This window comes from Pelodiscus sinensis, chromosome 26 (genome assembly GCF_049634645.1).
Source record: "Pelodiscus sinensis isolate JC-2024 chromosome 26, ASM4963464v1, whole genome shotgun sequence".
NCBI classification, from domain to species: domain Eukaryota; kingdom Metazoa; phylum Chordata; order Testudines; family Trionychidae; genus Pelodiscus; species Pelodiscus sinensis.
In genome coordinates this window covers 1,760,197-1,778,523 of record NC_134736.1, presented here as the reverse complement: position 1 = coordinate 1,778,523, position 18,327 = coordinate 1,760,197, and the positions used below count along the sequence as shown (strand labels likewise).

General features: G+C 56.4%; 1 protein-coding gene across 4 annotated transcripts in view; it reads right to left on the bottom strand.

Annotated features, from left to right (window-relative positions):
- PCSK7 (proprotein convertase subtilisin/kexin type 7) overlaps window positions 1-18,323 on the bottom strand; it is a 39,763-nt gene extending 21,440 nt beyond the window's left edge. Inside the window, exons 1-7 of one of the 4 annotated variants that reach the window (XM_075909336.1) lie at window positions 18,183-18,323; window positions 11,293-11,805; window positions 10,389-10,523; window positions 9,158-9,323; window positions 7,294-7,384; window positions 5,322-5,376; window positions 2,340-2,478 (exon numbers count right to left, since the gene is read on the bottom strand). In XM_075909336.1, coding sequence (XP_075765451.1) covers window positions 2,340-2,478; window positions 5,322-5,376; window positions 7,294-7,384; window positions 9,158-9,323; window positions 10,389-10,523; window positions 11,293-11,793 — 1,087 coding nt within the window. In that variant the 5' untranslated portion in view covers window positions 11,794-11,805; window positions 18,183-18,323. Of the gene's footprint in view, window positions 1-2,339; window positions 2,479-5,321; window positions 5,377-7,293; window positions 7,385-9,157; window positions 9,324-10,388; window positions 10,524-11,292; window positions 11,806-12,359; window positions 13,143-15,397; window positions 17,577-18,182 lie in introns of those variants that run through there. The other 3 variants (XM_075909335.1, XM_075909338.1, XM_075909337.1) reach the window with 3 other exon arrangements.
- Between the last annotated feature and the right edge of the window lie 4 nt (window positions 18,324-18,327).

The following is an 18,327-nucleotide window of genomic DNA, read 5'->3' as shown; positions in this document are numbered from 1 at the left end:
GCAGGAGAGTGGGGAAAAACTGCCCCCAGGCATGACAGCAGATCACCATCCGTGTGCTAGACTGTAACACGGCTATCTCCCACGCACGCTGCCTGTCGTGGGACACGGGCCCTGTGCGTTCGGCCATCACAAGGTGCTGTTGCACGGCTACGTAGATACTAGGGATGTTAAATAGCGGTTCACTGAATAGTCAAGTAGCCTCATGAATTCTTATCGGTTAGTCGACTGTTCTCTAGTCCCCGGGGGCGGGACTGGCAGCAGTGCAGGGTGCCAGCTGGGAGCTCCTCTCCGAAGGGAGCCAGTTTAAAAACGAGCTCCTCTTGGGACCGGCTGCCTGCCTGCCCTGCTCCTAATACACTTTCAATGCAGAGCTGCAGCGGGGGTAGGTCCCAGACTCGGCGTGAGCCAGAACTGAGCCAGGCTGCTAAAAAATTGACTGGTTTGGGGGGGGAGGGGGGGAGCAAGCAAGCAGACTATTGCATTAACCTATGAGCTTTTTCTTGACTCCGCTATTCCATCCCCATTAGATACAAGCACTGCTCGCGGGGCCGGGCGGCCGTACATCCCATCCCACAAAGACACCCTGTTCTAGAGCCCTGCAGCAAACACGGGCTCTGCCTGGCCTCACGGAAGATGTTTCCACAAACATTTACCATATTAAGCCTCATTTTAATCAGCGAAGTGCCAGCAGAAGACAAGAAGCAGAGCTCTCAGCCTGTGATGTTGCTCAGCAAATTTTTTATCCATAGCCTCATGAGCAGAGAACCACCACCATGAAGAATCTTCTGCCTTTCCCTCCCCAGGACACAGGAATATCTTGGCTATTCAACGGAATGGGAAAATCCCTCTCCCACACAGGTCTTACTAAGTAGCCCTTCACAACATTCGTCACCCTGCCATGTGTGACACAGGCGAGTTCCTGCCCTGCTGGAGCCGGGGAGAGCGATGCCCTGGAAGTGCACGTAACGCCCATGCCAGAGGCTGCAGAGCCAGCCCCGGCAGGTGCTCCCGGTCCCTAGCCCCACGTGCCTTTCCGTAGCCTGGCCTGACTTCCTGGCCGCGAAGTCACGCGCGGGGCAGCCTGACCTCTCGCCTGCGGGGGGAGTTTCAGTCCCTCAGCCGGCCGGAAAGAAACAAAACCGCGCAATGGAAGGGAGGCAGGCCAGGGAGGCGGGGGGGTGGGGGGGATGGACACACACCCCGGCAACGGCTCCGTAGTGGTGCGTTCTGCAGCAAGAGCCCTGCGTTCCATGCGCTGTCTCCCTCCTGGCCCTGCAGTCGCTACAGTCCAGGACAAGCCATCAGTCCCGGAACTACTCACATGCTGCACCCGCACTGAGCCAGGCGTGGGGGGCGAGGAGCGGAAACCCCACACGGCAGGGATGCTGGGGCAACAGAGGCTCCCGGCGAGCCATAAAGGGACTCGTCCAACAGCAGCGCGCTAGACGTGGTTCGGGGGTCCCAGGAAGCCCACGATGGGACCGCGTCTGCTCTCGGGCCCTCGCCCCCACCTTCCCCCGGTAGTGGGTAGTCACATCTGGGGAAGCGCTAGGAGGGGCTGCAGTCAGACCGGGCAGGGTGCCATGCCAGGGAGTGGAATTTCAGACGGCTTGGGCAGGCCCTGCTGTCAAGGCTCCCCACAAACGAGCTGCATCTGCCTCGGACAGAGCGCCCGGCAGGGTCTGGACCTCTGGACGCCGGAACCCGCCGATTTCCGAACGGGATGCCGGGGGTGGGCGATACCAGCTTCCTTGGGCAACTGTACCAGTTGAGCAGGCAATGCCTGTGGGTGCCCACTGCCTCCTGTTCAGCCACTCGCACGCCAGCCTGTCCCGGGGGTGGTCAGGAACCAGGGCTGGGGGCAAAACCCTGAACGGCTCAGTCTGGCGTCATGGCTCAGCGGTTTCTACCAGAGCGGCGGCCGTTTGGCACGGTGGGGGTTACTGCACGATTCAGCGCCAACAACTCTCAGTGCCCAGGGATCACGCGGGCCACGGCCGGAAGGAAAGGAGGTGAAACTGGACCCACACGGGCTGCTAGCCATGGAAAGATACGAGGGGGAAGAGCTGCTTTCTGCTACTGTGTCCAATTTCACCCGCCCACACACGGCTTTTGCCCTACTGAAGCCAAGTTAGATGTTTCCTGAAAAAGGGAAAAACGTCTCCATTCCCGGCTTTGAAATTCACTCTCCAGGGACAGCACGAGGGCTTCCGCCGAGCCCTCCCACCAGCACCTCGGCTCTAAGGCCCTGCAGCCAGGTGGACTGTGCTCAGACCTAACGGGCAGTGCCAATCCAGCCCCTTCAGTGCCCGCGCAGGCAGGGCTGGCGGGGCTGTTACCTATGGTGACGGTGTAGATGGAGTTGGCGTAACCATCGTAGTTGCAATTGTCATTGTGCTGCCCTCCGTTGCCGCTGGCCACCACGAAAATGCTGCCAAAGCCCCTGCGGCCGGCAATCACCCCGTGTTGCAAGGCAGCCTGGGGAAGAGAGAATCCACGTCACTGCCCCAGAGCCACTTTGCAGGTTCCTGTTACCCAGGTGTAACGGTGCAACCACAGCCCGAAACCCCCACCCTGCTGCACCTGGGGGCCTTTGCACCAGCAAACGCTGGGCCGGCGCCGGGCTCCGGGCCAGAGGATGAAGCTCCACTGAGCCTGCTTGCCCGGCTCCGAACTCAGCCAACCGGATCTACGCCGAAGAGCTTCCTCACCCCGCTGCCCATAATTCTCGGCTCCCTCTCTGCCGAGCTGAATGACGTGCCGCTCGCTCACGTGTCCCCTGCCGCGCCGGCTGGAGACGGGCGCTCGTCTCAAACCTGGATCTGTGCAACATCCGCAAGCAGCACCCAGGCTCCTACCCAGAGGTGGCTGCACTTCCAAAGGCACATGCAGTGGCCCGAGGGAAGGGTGAATTGCACGGACCACTCTACGTGCTAAGAAACCGGGTCGTGGCACTTAAAGCTGGGACTTGGGTGTCAATAGGCTTAGGCTACAATTCCCAGCTCCCCGTGTGACCAGTCATAACCGCTGTGCCTCCATTTAGCCAAGTAGGTAGCAAGGATACCTCCTCCGACCTCCCAGCGGCGGTGCGAGGCTGCCTCTCAGAGGCATTTTGAGCTCTTTGGATGAGATGTGCTAAAGAAGTGACACGTAGCTACTAGAGGCAGGGTCCCGGCGTGCTTTAGAATGGATTTCACCCCCCCCCCCCCGCCATCATTTAACACAAGCAGCTACCGGTGGTGCAAAGCAAAAAACGGAGCAGATTTTGGCCTCCAGGGAAAGCCACCTTGGGCATTGGCAGAGCTCCGGTTGGGATCAGCTTTTCTGCTGCAGAGAGAGACTGACTAGCTGGGTTTGTAGCTTCTGCTCCTCTGCAAAGCGCCCCCCCCCCCCCCCTCGGCCACATGCATTTCTGACTCCTCTGTCTAGTGTAGCACTCAGCCTTGCTAACGCTGCCTGGAAAGCATCTTTTTTGCAGCCCAGAACCTCTGTCTGCATTTCCCATGGGCCACCCCCATGCAAAGGGCACGTGTGTGATGGAAGTGGGCAAGCGCCAGACACGGCTGTAAGTAGCATCTGCCTCTCCTGGCTGCTCCTGAGCAGGGTCAAGGGCAAGGCCCTTTCAAAAAGCCCCTCGGAGAACGTTTGTTCCGGGTCAGTCTCTCCAGCTGCACGGCCAGCTGCAGACCAGAGCTGGTCTCGGCCTTCGGAGAGGCCTGCGAATGCTGGGTAAGAATAAATGAACAGGCCCAACCGGAATCCCTTTGGAACCATGATGTGACAGAGACATATGCTGTATCCGTGGCACCGCGCTGCAGGGCGACTGTCGCTCTGCGGTTACAGAACTATGGCAAAGGCGCTGCACAGCGAGCAGTGTGAACGGTGGTAGGGGAGAGCAAGACACGAGCCGTGCTGCTCAATTTTTAGGTGAGTACTGCAAAGGAGGCATTGCCTAGCTGAGCCCATCACTGCAGGCTCCAGGTATCACACGCACCACAAGCAGCAAAGGGTGAAGGCAGTCAGTGTTCTCCAGCGCCCCTCGGTTACGTGCATTTCTATGGGCTGTTCTGCAGAAAGGGCTTTGGAAGGGGCAAAGACACTTTCAGAGGGCTGCCTGGGCAGAGAGGAGGGATGTGCCCATCCCAGTCTCCAAGGGCAAGGAGTTCCACAGCTCCACTCGCAGCCGCAGCCTCCCACATGCTTCCCCAAGGAGCGCTGCACACTTTCACCACGATGGCCACAGGACCCTCTCAGCCACACGCAGATGGGCCCTGGTCCCGAAGCTGCTGAAGCCAACGGGAATAGCTCCCCTGACTCCAGTGTGCTCTGGATTAAAACTGGGGGCTTGACCCTGACACTCTTACTCTAGCTGTTCCGGCTGCTGCTGGAGAGCCGGGGTCATCTGGCCCCCGGCAGACCGTAATCCTGCTCGGCTGCCTGTTAACTCTGCCAGGTCTCTGGATAGCGCCATCACCCCTTGCACGCGAGGACGTTCCCGGGGCTGTGGGTTTTGGGGAAGCCAGCCGGGCCCTGGGCGCACAGGGGGAGAGCTAGCGCGCAGCAGGCTGGGAGAAATGCTGATTGAGTGGAAGCCGAGAGCATCAGCATCTCAGAGAGGTGCTAGGGCCAGAAAGGGGCCAGGCCGCAGGCTGCACGGGCGTGAGCAGCCTGGATCCTGCCAGGATTTTCCGGGGGTTGTTCCAGGTGCTGCTTGGACAAACCCACAGCCTCAGGGACGTCCTCGCTTGCAAGGGGTGATGGTGCCATTCAGAGACCTGGCAGAACAGCTAGGCTGGGGAGAGGGAAGGGAGCCCCTCCAGCTGCTAGGTGGGTTCACCCACAAATCACTCCTTCCTTCTTTTCCCTTCCAGCCCCCTCCTGCTCCTAGGCAGGGCACCGTGCGACACCTGCCCATGCCCCTCCAGAGCCATGTCCCCTGCCGTTTCTCCCACTCCTCGGTGGCTAGTGTCCCGTACGTGTTCCCGGGCTTTCTCAGTGGTGCCCCAGCTGCTAATAGCAAAGCTGTTCAGTACTGCAGGGCTGAGTCTCCATTCGGCCACTTGGAGTCTTATTGCCCAGAGAAGCACTTTCCCTGGGACCGCCACGTCACCAGCCCAGCTGCCGCCCTCCCTGAGGGAACGCCGTGTCTCCCCGTGGCAGGGTGACCTCACGTGGACGCTGGGGCCACGCAAGGGCTTGCTGCACCACAGGGCAGTCCCCTCTGGCTCTGGCCTTTAGGCAAACCGAGAATTGCAGGCTGCAGCCTGGCCCAGCACATCCCAGGCCAAGGGTCACCCTGGGGCTGGCTCGGCGTTTTATACCTTTCCTAGCTGGTGAGGGCCATCCACAGTTTTGCCATCGTCATCCGGACCCCAGCTGTGAAGAGAGACACCACGAAAAGCTAAATGAGAGTCCACAGTGGGACGCTGCTGCAAAAAAAGCAAACGTGGTTCTGGGCTGCTTCAACAGGCGTGAGGTGGGCCAGACACGAGAAGTCATTCTTCCGCTCCGCTCTGTGCTGGTCAGGCCTCAGTTGGAGTCGTGTGTCCAGTCCTGGGCACCATATTTCCGGAAAGATGGAGAAACTGGAGAAGGTCCAGAGAAGAGCAACAAGAATGATGAAAGGTCTAGAGAACATGAGCCATGAGAGAAGACTGAAAGAACTGGGCTTGTTTAGTTTAGAAGAGAGACCGAGAGGGGACGTGAGAGCGGTTTTCAAGTATCTAAACGGGTGTACCTAAAGGAGGAAGGGGAAAAATTGTTCTCCTTGGCCTCTGAGGACAGGACAAGAAGCAATGGGCTTAAACTGCAGCAAGGAAGGTTAAAGTTGGACATTAGGAAGAACTTCCTGCCTGTCAGGATGGTGAAACACTGGAATCAATTGCCTGGGGGGGGTTGTGGAATCTCCATCACCGGAGAGATTTAAGGGCAGGTTGGACAGACCTCTCTCAGGGATGAGCTAGACGAGTGTTTCTCAACCAGTGGTCTGAGTATCCTTTGGGGTTCTCGAGAGGCGTCTGGGGGGTGCATCAACACAACGGAAATTTGGAGAAAACTGAATTTTTGTTTTATGTTTTACAGAGTTTTATTATTTTTGTACTTTTTCCACCCAAAAATTTCATGGCCCGCCCGGCTATGATTAAGTTGTTTAAACAAATGTGTTGCAATGTAGAAACTGTGTGTCTGAAAACTGTGGGCATGGGGGGAGAGGCGGGGGGAGGAGGTATTTATCATTTTTTTTTAACGGGTACTATATTAAAAAAAAGGTTGCGAAACACCGGTCTAGACAGTGCTGGGCCCTGCCGTGAGGGCAGGGGACTGGCCTCATTGACCTCTCGAGGTCCCTGCCAGTCCGAGTGTTCTGACTCTACAGAAAGACGCAGCCACCCTGGGACGCTGCTTCCAACTCCAGTTGCCCCCTGGCGGCAGAAGAATCCACACCACAAACACAGCCGCTGAGCAGGGGGGTCCAGGCAGCCTGGGCATGGCCCTGTCCAGAGCAGTCAGGAGCTAGCCATGTGGACACGGGCTTGGCCTGCATCTCTCTGGCTGTGCAGACTCCTGGAAAGGCTGGGGCAGGAGAGCTAGGAAAGCTTCGCTCCGAGGCAGGCCCAAGCCCGTGTCCCTGTGCTAGCTCCTGCCTGCCTTCCAGAGAGGGCTTCGCAGGGACGGCACGGAGCCCCCTGCTCAGCGCTGGTGTTCGTGGCGTGGATCCTCTGCTGCCAGCACAAGACACGCCACGTGGCTTAATAATAACTCAGCCCCAGGGTTGACACCAGGAGTCCCTGACTCTTCCCACCGGGCCCCAAGCCGGAAGCTCAGGATAGGATGGGAAGGGCAGAAGCGTGGGCCGGCACACAGAGCAACACACTCGAGCCAGGGCACCAGACCCTGCCCTGACCTCTGTGCTTCCTCTCTTCCTTCCGAGCCCTTTGCGCACAGGTGGCTGGAAAGTGCTGCTGCATCTCCCTGGGCCAGACAGCAGGAGAACAGCCTGCCCCTGGGCCAACCAGCCTCGCGCACAGGGAGCCGCGTCTTCCAGCACTTCCATCTCATGGAAACGTGAGCCCGCAAGGAACAGGGGCTGGGGTATGGTGCCCATGGAAGAGCCGCTCCACCAGCGTGGGAGACAAGGGCAGATGCTGGCGCTGAGGGAAGGGGGCAGCACCCCCGTACCACTCAGCCCCTGCTGAGATTCTGCCAGGCACCCGGGCAGGGAGCCCAGCACTGGGCTCTGTACCAGAGCAGCCGCCCCACGTTCTCTGGCAGGACCTGCCTGCGCTCTCGGCTCACCTGCAGCTGTAGATGTCATTGATCTGATAGTGCTTGTTGAACGCGATGGCCTCCATACTGTCCGTGAGGGGGCCGTCCAGGACTCGGATGCCTGCACAGCAAAGGACAATTAGCGCTTCTGGAATGGGCCAAGTTAGCCGTAAAACCAGTGTGAACCAAAATCTGCCCGCCGGCCCTCGACTTAATGCCAATAGACACTTGGCCATCTAGAGCACCTTCCGTCCACGGATCGGCCTCCACGCAGGGCAGAGACGTGGATTTACGCTCTCACCTCCTCTGCGAGGGACAGATGGGGAAACCGAGGCAGAGAGAAACAAAGTGTCTTGCCAGACAGAGGTCACCCTGGCCGAGCTGAGAGTAGACCCTGGCCCCATGGCTTAATCTACAAGTCTATTCTTCCTAGTGCACTATGCTAAATAAGCTCCACTTCCCAATGGCAGTAACCAAAGCCCAGCCAGGCAGTACACACTAGAGAGGGGCCTTAGCCATGCACACCTGCCCAGGGGCTGCGCAGGGGCCGCGAGGGACAGGGACAAGGACTCCAAGGAACAGAACTAACGCTGCAGGGGCACAACTGATTTTTAGTCTCCTCTTGCAGTCCCGTGGTCTCCCTATTCCGGGGACATTTGGATTCATCATAAGGAGAGCACCGCCATCTGCTGGACAAGCGGACACGCAGGGCTATTACGTTCACAGACACCCAACAGACATGTCCGTACTGCCTGTGGCCATCTGCATCAGCCAGCTGGGGTCATGGCTTGGACTGCAGGGATATGCAACATCAGTACAGAGCAAAGTTCCCTCGAATTTTTCCCTTCGCGGTGGAATACATTTTGTTATGTGCACCAAGGCATGTGCAGAGGTGCACCACCAGTAGAAACACATGATGCCAGCTGTGGGTGCTGTGGTTGCTCTGCTCATCAGCTGGGCACCTGAATTTATCCTGGGGGGCCACCCGGGCACTCAGCTTACAGGGAACACTGGTGGAGAGTCCAGGTTGCGGGCCTACATTCTCTCAGCGCTCACTGAAATCAATGGGTGTCACGGTGGTTTTAGTCCCTACCCAAACCCAAAGGATAACAGGAACCTTTCTTTGCACAGAACACGTGTCCAGCCACGGCCTGTGGAGACAAAGGGCTAGGGGAATGCTCGGGCCTGCTGGGGGCTGGCACCCGCTTCGTTTCACTGGCATGAAAAGGGCTCTGGGAGCCAGACCGCTGGGTGGGATCCCTGCACCCGAGCGTGGGTTTCTCCAAGGCTCATGTCTGCCCCAGCAAAGCCCAGGGAGCTTTTGGGTCAGATCTGTGCGTGGCTGCACCAATGTCCCGGGCAAGACCCACCAGCTCACACCTGCCTGGGGCGTGGGGAGGCTCACACTACGGAGCCGCAGGGGCACAGCCACTTTCACCGCTCCACCGGAACCGGACTTTCTGCAAACCACACAGCCCATCAGTTGCGCTGGCTGATCAGGCTGGTTTCCTGCACAAGGCCATGAGCGCACCAGGCGCCAGTGTAGCCGCCATAGGCGCCGAGGGAGCAGGCAGGACTGGGACCCTCTGGCAGATGCGAGGAGGACACCGTTTCAGAGAAGGACACTGGGGTGCAGGCGCCCAGAGGAGCTTCCCAAACATAAGCCCAACTTGCACCTTCTAGCAATGGGGCCACGCGAAACCCCAACATCCAAACACCCCAAGCCTCTGGGGCCGAGGAGTCAGCACGGATCTTTCTCTTGCAATCCGCATCCAAACCAACAACAGACTGACTGGGCTGTAACTCGCCAACCTGCCTCAGACAGCATGGCAGGGGAGCCAAGGCAACACACGCCCATCGAACCCTCCCTCCCTGAGGCAGGGGGGCAGCGTACCTGCAATGCGGCTGCCATAGGCAACGCCCACGGCACAGAAGCCGTTGTTTGGGACAGCTGCGATTTCTCCAGCACACCGGGTCCCATGGTGGTTCCCGTTTTCTGCGTCAGGGTAGGGCATAGGGTCAGGGTCATTGGAGTTCAAGTCATAGCTGCCTTCGGGGCTCTGAAACAGACCCACAACTGTAGCTCAGAGGTCTCCCTTCTTTGGAGAAATCAACAGTTAGTCTCTTCCCAGGCCTGAAAAGCATGGGCTGAAAGCCTAGAGACAGCAGAGGCAGGGCCCGTGTGGGTTAGCGACCAATCCCCATTCCTCATCGCCAACACTGGGCAGTGGACTGGGGAAGCCAAATGTAAAGACATTGAAGCACCTAGAAAACACGCCCTCCTCCCCAGCCCAGCCAGCGTCCTCTCCCTGCCCTGCTGTTAGCGGGGCCTACTTCTCTCTCCGATCGCCAGCTCCCGATTTACACCTGCCCCAGCCTCCGAGGCCCCCGGTTTCCATTCTCTCTCCACGCAGAAGCCAGATAGGGATGGCAACACAGAGCCGCCGGGCCCCTGCCACGGCATCCAGCACTCTGGCACAGGAACCAGGGGGCCTGAGCGTTTGAGGTTTTACAGGCATCTTCCGAGCCACTGCTGTGACACTCGTCCCTCGCCCGCAGCTGCTCTCTGCCCGGCCTGCCTGTGCAGACAGGGAACGTCGGCAGTGCCCAAAGCCTGCGGCCCCTCGCACCCAAGAGAGACACAACGGCCACACCTGCACGCAGAGGCCAGGGACCCTCATTTCACCCAGCGGCAGAGAGCAGAAGGCAGCAAACGCGGCTGCCACCTCTCCCGTGCAGGCGAGGAAAAGCTCCTTCCCGGCGAGCTGGCCTGGCCACGCCTCCCTGCCTGAGGGAGCAGCTCTCCGGACGGGCACCTCACTCCGCGTGCCCACGGCTGAGCAGCTGGGAACAGCAGGCCCCGGACATCTGCTGCTCGCTGGCTGTGCGGGCAGTGCTCACGTAGCCTCCTGCACACCCGGATACACGCCAGGCCCTTCCGCTCCTCTGATTCCACCCCCTGACCCTTCCCTCTGACGGGGCAGGACTAGCATCACAGGCCCACCAAGAAAGGGCTGAGGAACAGGCAGAGGGGGCAACTGCCCAGGGCCTGGTGATTCAGAAGGGCCCGGTGACTCAGCCCCGGAGCCCAGGCGGCGCACTCCAGGCGCGCTGCGCGTACTCACGTAGTTTGGCTGTATATCTCGGACGGTGTGCTGCACCCCATCGTCCACGACCACGACGGTCACCCCCCGGCCGGTGACGTTCCGCTCCCACACACCCGTCACATTGATGTCCTTTCCCGGGCTCCTCCGGTTGTTCTGCGCGCCGGCAGGGAGAAGCAGGGGTGAGCAAGCAGAGCGGGGAAGGAGGGTCAGCATGCACGGGGGAGGACAGGAGCAGTTGCTCACAGCCCTGGTTTGGGCAGGGGTGTGACGCTGATGCCTGGGCTTTGCAAGCGGCCTCAGGACTTCCCGGGACAACGCGCACCTATGGCTCCCAGCGACCGGCTGGAGCTGCGGGTGCCGGCGCTCCCAAACGAATGAAGACGAGCAGGCCCGAGGCTGGTACCTATTCCCTGCTGCAGAAGGAAGGCTGGGACTCCCACCCCAGCCTGACTCCCGCACAACGCTCTGGCTGGTCCCACTGAGGTTCGTGTTACTCCTGCCGCCTCCCCGCCCCAGTAAGAATCAGGACCGGTCAGTTTCTACGGGAGCAGCCCCCCCCTCCCGTGCATGCTGACCCTCCTTCCCCGCTCTGCTTGCAGGGTCGCCAGCCCCAGCAGATGGAATGACACCCTGCGGAGCACCCCCGGTCCAGGGGACTGCGTCCAAGGATGGGAGGGAGTTCTGTGCCCTGCGTGCCTAGCGAGCCAGCCAGGGGCCCAGCCACGGCAGTGGTCCGGCAATACAGGAACTGGGCCAGACAGTGCCTCTGTTTCTAGGAGTTTGTTGATGGGCGAAATCCCCTCATCCTGCCAGAGGCTGTTCTCCCTCCCTCCCCCACTTCCCAGGGCCCGCCCGGCAGCTCAGCAGCCTGCCCAGAGCAGTGGCCGGATCCCACAGCCGCCAGGACGGGAAGGACACTCACCAGATGCCACTGCTGGGGGTATTTGGGGTCATTAAAGTGCAGGCTGCGTTTGGAGCGCTTCAGAAGCTTCTGCTCCGAGTGCCACCGCACGCTGTCGTGCTGTGCAAATAAAGCCTCTACCGATCTCCTTATTGCTTCAGGGCCTCGCTCGCGGTGCCCACTTGCTTGGTGGGTGAAGAGGTAATGGCCCTTCAACTCCCCGATCCGGCCCAGGTTCACCAGGCCTCCCGTCCTGGCCAGCTCATCCGCCTGTTGCTCCAGCTCCTCCTCGCGGGAGGCCAAGCCCTCGGGCACGTTCAGGTGCACTGCCCAGGTTAACGCCCCAGAGCCATGAGGCAGCTCCTGGGTCCTAGCCCCAGGGAGGAGTTCTGTACCGTGTGCAAGTCCATTTGGCGACAGCAAGGGAATGCAGGCTGGAACCAGCCAAAGGCACGTGCGGATACACAGCGAGGCCTCCATGACCGCACTCCATAGTGGCCCCTTCCTCCTCCAATGCAGCATCAGACAAGCGAGCTGTGGAGAGCCAGGACAGAGTGAGCACCCTTCCCTCAACCCACTCCGAACACGGGCTTCCCCCCGGGCCCAGTCTGACCCAAAAAGCCGCCCTTGGAGAAACTCTCTCTTAAAACACAGCCAGGGCGCTGCAAAGCCCCCTGGTGCAGCTGGCTCCGAGAGAAGGAGCGCCCTTGTGTTTGTGGACACAGGCGGTGTGCTGGCTCTCCCTGCTGGTCACCTCTCCCGTAACGCTAGATTTGGAGCTGAATGCGCCACACCCAGCCCCGGAGACAATATCCAGGCAGCTGGCAGCCACGAACCCACTTTGAGTAAGCGGAATTACTGCTTGCCAGACAAACTGCTGGCTTGTGTCCTGGGATCACAGACTGACGGGCAGTTTCAAGCCCAGGCCAATGAGGGAACAAGTCTCTGGCCTCGGGTTTTCTTCAGAGTGCTGCTGAATGGCAGAACAGAAGAGCAGCCCATTTCCTGCTCCGGCTCTGCCCAGACTGATATGCCCCAGACTGCACGGCAGGGGAGAGGCACAAAGCCACACGGAAACAAACACACACGTCTCTCCTCACGTCAGATGGCCACATTTGAGATCCAGATCCCTCTTGAAAAGTCTCCTTCACCGTGTTCCTAGCCTGCCCCGGCATACGCTACTGCTTTCCTCTCGGCAGGCTGACTCTCCCGCTCGGAACTGGAGGCCGCATGTCCAACTCCCCAACTGAGGATCTGAGTTTGAAATGTCGCACTGGAAGCCAGTCCCACTCCACACAGGTGTGAGAATATTCCTATCACCTGCTGACCTCTGTGTGCCTCCGCCACGCCCAGCCAGTGCACTACTAGTCACTAGAGTTCTGTGGTACATCACTAGAGCCCTGCAAATCCACAGACACCCACGTTATCCAACCTGATCTCCTTTTTTGAGAAAGGAGCAGATTTTTTAGATAAAGGAAATGCAGTGGATCTAATCTACCTCGACTTTAGTAAAGCATTTGATACAGTACCACATGGGGAATTATTGGTTAAATTGGAAAAGATAGGGATTAATATGAAAGTTGAGAGGTGGATAAGCAACTGGTTAAAGGGGAGACTACAGCGGGTCATATTGAAAGGTGAACTGTCAGGTTGGAGGAAGGTTACTAGTGGAGTTCCTCAGGGATCAGTTTTGGGGCCAATTTTATTTAATCTTTTTATTGCTGATCTTGGCACCAAAAGTGGAAGTGTTCTAATAAAATTTGCTGATGACACAAAGTTGGGAGCTATTGCCAATTCAGAAAAGGATCGGGATATCATACAGGAAGATCTGGATGATCTTGTAAATTAGAGTGATAGCAATAGGACGAAATTTAATAGTGAGAAGTGTAAGGTTCTGCATTTAGGGATTAATAACAAGAATTTTAGTTATAAGCTGGGGACACATCAGTTGGAAGTAACGGAGGAGGAGAAGGACCTCGGAGTCCTGGTTGATTATAGAATGACTATGAGCCGCCATTGTGACATGGCCGCGAAAAAGGCTAATACGGTCTTGGGATGTATTAGGCGAGATATTTCCAGTAGGGATAAGGAGGTGTTAGTGCCATTATACAAGGCATTGGTGAGACCCCATTTGGAATACTGTGTGCAGTTCTGGTCTCCCATGTTTAAGAAGGATGAATTCAAACTGGAACAGGTACAAAGAAGGGCCACTAGGATGATCCGAGGAATGGAAAACCTGTCTTATGAAAGGAGACTCAAGGAGCTTGGCTTGTTTACTTTAACCAAAAGAAGGCTGAGGGGGGACATGATTGCACTTTTTAAATATATTAGAGGGATAAATACCAGGGAGGGAGAGGAATTATTTAAGCTTAATACCAATGTGGACACAAGAACAAATGGATATAAGCTGGCTAGTAGGAAATTTAGACTTGAGATTAGACGAAGGTTTCTAACCATTAGAGGAGTGAGGTTCTGGAACGGCCTTCCAAGGGAAGTAGTGGGAGCAAAAGATCTATCTGGTTTCAAGATTAAACTAGATGGGTTTATGAAGGGGATGGTTTGATGAGATAACATGATCTTGGTAACTAATTGACCATTCATTATCAGTGGGAAATAGGTAAATGGAGGGATGATAGGAGTTACTATAGAGAACTTTCTGGGTCTCTGGCTGATGAGTCTTGCCCACATGCTCAGGGTTTAGCTGATCGCCATATTTGGGGTCGGGAAGGAATTTTCCTTCAGGGTAGATTGGCAGAGGCCCTGGAGGTTTTTCGCCTTCCTCTGTAGCATGGGGCACAGATCACAGCTAGAGGATTCTCTGCATCTTGGGGTCTTCAAAGTATTTGAAGGCTTCAATATCTGAGATATAGGTGAGAGGATTATTCTAGGAGGGGTGGGTGAGATTTTGTGGCCTGCACTGTGCAGGGGGTCAGACTAGATGATCATAATGGTCCCTTCTGACCTTAAAGTCTATGAGTTATACCCGCATCCACGGATGTCAATGCGGACATCCGTGGCGCATTTTTGTGGCTACAGATGCAGATGCAAATTTTGTCTCCGCACAGGGCTCTATACATCAACTCACCTCCAGTTAAGCTGTTAACAGTTATAAAAGAGATTTCCCCTGACTCTGTTTACAAGCAATTTCTGCCAGGCATCGCTGCAACTGATGCTCACGAGGCCTGAAAGCCTAGGGAACAGGGCAGGAGAGGCAATTCAAAAATAAAGCACAGCCCCTGGTGAAAAGGGAATAGAAGTGGCACCGGCTTTTGGCTCACTATAAAGAGCAATGGAGATGAGAGATCTCACACAAACCAAGTGCCACGCTTAGCTTCCGTGGGCGGACCAACCAGATAGGTGGGCTGCCACAGGGCACCATTGTATTCCCATCTCTCTGTTGTAAAGTGCTACGCCACAAGACGGGATCCAGAAACCTGCCTGCAGATAGGAGAGGAACGGGGGGTTTCCGTGGGGGCCTGTTGTTGTTGGAGGCCAAAGCCGAGCTGCTCACTGAACTATTATACTAAGCGGCTGAGCCAGAAAAGGTCACACGAGGGCACGGTTCATCTGCCCCTCCCCAGTGCCCCTTGTAACTCCGGGAGGCACCCCCTCTGACTGTCCAAAACCAAAAAAGAACAAAAGAACAGCTACGCTATCTAGCTCAGTACCCTGGCAATGAGTTCCACAGGTTGACCGGGCCAAGGGTGGAGTAGTCATTTCTTTTCAACCTGCTGCCTATTCATGTCATGGGGAGACCCCTCGTTCTTGTTACATGTCCTGCCCTCGGTTTCCCTTTCCAACTCGATTTCCAGTATTTCCCATAAGCGCAGTGAGTGACACAAACACAGTCACACTATAGACACAACTCTACCACCTGTTCGATGAGAGGGCAAGAGACCAGAATTTCTGGGTTTCTTTCCCAGCTCTGCCAAGTAGCATGCTGTTCCCACAAGGGTTTTAGCACACTTTGAACGTGTTCAGTAATTAAAGAAGTCAAATTGACTAGATTTATTAAGTAATTAGTTAATCAGACAGCACATTGTGGAAAGAGGAGTTATCACAGTCTGTGAGAACCAGTCCTACAACCCGCCACACTCATCCTCTGCTCTGAGCCTGCTCCAATTACCTGCATACAGCCTAGCACAGCTATATCCCAGGCTGTTCCGATTGGTTCCCCTTTTCTATACAGAAACAGATTACTTGCAGTTCACTTCCGGAGTTTTTGTATTTCATAAATTTTCAACGGCATAATCAACAGCTGCTGCTTACTTGTTTTGGATTCTTGTCAGTTAGAACATTGCTTGCTCAGTCCAGACAGCAGGACACTATGTCAAAGGTTATTTTTATGAACAGTTTAGCAAATCAGTAACTGCCCACTTCTTTGAAGTACAAAGCACTCTGATAACTGGCTTGTGGGGCAAAGCATCAGGCCTCCAAGCTACAGGCTACTGACCGGCCTACTAGTTACACTCAATAGTCACTTCTCTTCCGCTTACCCAACTACAAAAAGGGGATAATATTTATCCACCCTACAAAGATTTTTTTGAGGCTTAATTAACTTCTGTGAAATGCACCTTGAATGCACTTAGAAAATACAGAATACTCTCAGTAAACGGTTAACCGAGGCAATAACTATTGGCCAAACAACTGCTATAGTAACAGCTTGTCTTTGAAACTCGCTCATCAACATCCACATGGAAAGGACGTACACAGAACTAATTGTTATTATTCCTCTAAGTTGACATGCCTCAAGTTTTACTGATTATTTATCCTCTCTCGAATGGTTTGTTTAAAGCAAAGCTATAGTCAATGTCAAGAAAGCACTTGCATGATCTCCCTTTGAGTTGTTCATTCAGGATGTTTGAAAAGTTCATGCATGTTGTTCTCTTTGTATACCCACTAGCAAGAATTAGCATTAATGTTCTCTAGTGTGTATAACGGACGATCAGAAATATCCCCCTACAGTCTGTTTTAGCACAGAATATGACTTCCCAACTTCCAGCAGCCCTAAAGGGTTCACTATTGGTCTTGTCTATATACGAAGTTGTACTCATGTAACTACAGAGGCTGAAAGCCACACCTTTAGTTCAGCTAGTGCAACTTCCCTATTGGCACACCCTCTGTCATGCTCAGGGTTAGTCACAGGCCGTGTTTATCTTGTTTCACTGTCTATTCTCTTTCTAAACTGTAGAATGTTGAGGTGCGGATTAAAAAAGGAATACAACTCAGAGCAGGAAGACGTAGGGGTGAAAGACAAACAGGCCTAGGTATTGGGAGAGGGACTCATGCCAAGAGCTGGTGAGCATGAGAACAGAGTATGAACACCCCAGAAAGGGGTAGATAAGAGTATTTGGAGGAAATGTATTGCCGATTGTGACTGCTAAAACAGCACATGGGACGCTGTCAGCCAGGTTTCTATCCTACTTCATCCTGAGATCTGTTCCCTCCTCTATGCCAAACAAGCTCATACTTGTATACGACGGATCGTCTTGAAAGAAGGAAACTGATGCTTCTAAATTTCTGAAAACAGCAGCTGCTAAAACCTTGTACAGTTTCCCCTCTTCCTGATGAGACAGGTGCTCTTCAAATAGAGAAAACAAGCAGCCAAAGACAGACTTTCTGACAAAACTAGACAAAGCCACTGAATAATCATAATTACAACAGATAATATTTGGCTCTTCTATAACACCTTATTCTCATCAGATTCCAAAGTACCCAGTAATTATTGCTTGCAAGTAATTTTCCTTCTGTTTTTCCATCCATGCAAGGAATAAATTTTGTTATGTGAACAGAGGATTATGCACCACCAGAATAAACACATGCTGGCAGCTGTAGGTGCTCTGCTAATCAGCTGGGCGGCATATGAACCTGTCCTGGGTGGCCGCCCATGTGCTCAGCTTACAGGAACAGGGCTCCCAAGTAGTAGCCCCAAGTCACATGTGGGGAAAAGGAGGCACAGGGAGCTAAGTCACACAGAATGTCAAAGGCAGAGCAGGAAAGGAGCCCGGAAGCCCTGACTCCAACTGGATGTCTAAGCTATTGGACAGCGCTATTCTCCTGCTTCTTCTCATGCCCAAAATATGCAGGGAGCCATGACAGTTCAGCAGCAGTGACTTTGGCCAGCCCTGCAGCGACACAGGCAGGGACTGGAGGAGGGGAGCTGGATACATTGCTCCTTTAAGGGGAGAATGGAATGAAATGTTACCCTAGGTCTTCCACTCTCCAGGATGAGGGAACCCTAACTCCTGCTCCCCTCCTCGCTCCCTGCTACCCTGACTTCCTCTGCTTGGCCCTGGCCAGACTCTCTCCCTTCAAGCGCTCTGCCCAGCCAGCTCCCTGCACCCCTCCGCCCAGCTCCCAGAACCCCCCCAGCGCTCTGCACCCACTCACTGCCCTGCACCCCTCCGCCCAGCTCCCAGAACCCCCACTGCCCTGCACCCCCCCACTGCCCTGCACCCCTCCGCCCAGCTCCCAGCACCCCCCCACCGCCCTGCACCCCTCCGCCCAGCTCCCAGAACCCCCCCCAGCGCTCTGCACCCACCCACTGCCCTGCACCCCTCCGCCCAGCTCCCAGAACCCCCCACTGCCCTGCACCCCCCCCACCGCCCTGCACCCCTCCGCCCAGCTCCCAGCACCCCCCCACCGCCCTGCACCCCTCTGCCCAGCTCCCAGAACCCCCCACTGCCCTGCACCCCCCCCACCGCCCTGCACCCCTCTGCCCAGCTCCCAGCACCCCCCCACCGCCCTGCACCCCTCCGCCCAGCTCCCAGAACCCCCCACTGCCCTGCACCCCTCCGCCCAGCTCCCAGAACCGCCCCACCGCTCTTCACCCCCCCACTGCCCTGCACCCAGCTCCCCCATTTCGCCTTCCACGTGCTCCGCGGCCCCCCCGCTCCCCCTGCCCCGCTCACCGTGCGAGGAGCCTCCTGGATGGGGCCGGCCCGGGCCGGGTTCCGCGGGGCCGCTGGCAGGTGCGTCACGTCCGCCCGGGCCAGGGCCCGCCCCCCGCCGCGCTGCTCGGGCCGGATCCGGCCCGCGGGCCCGCCTGGCCGCCCC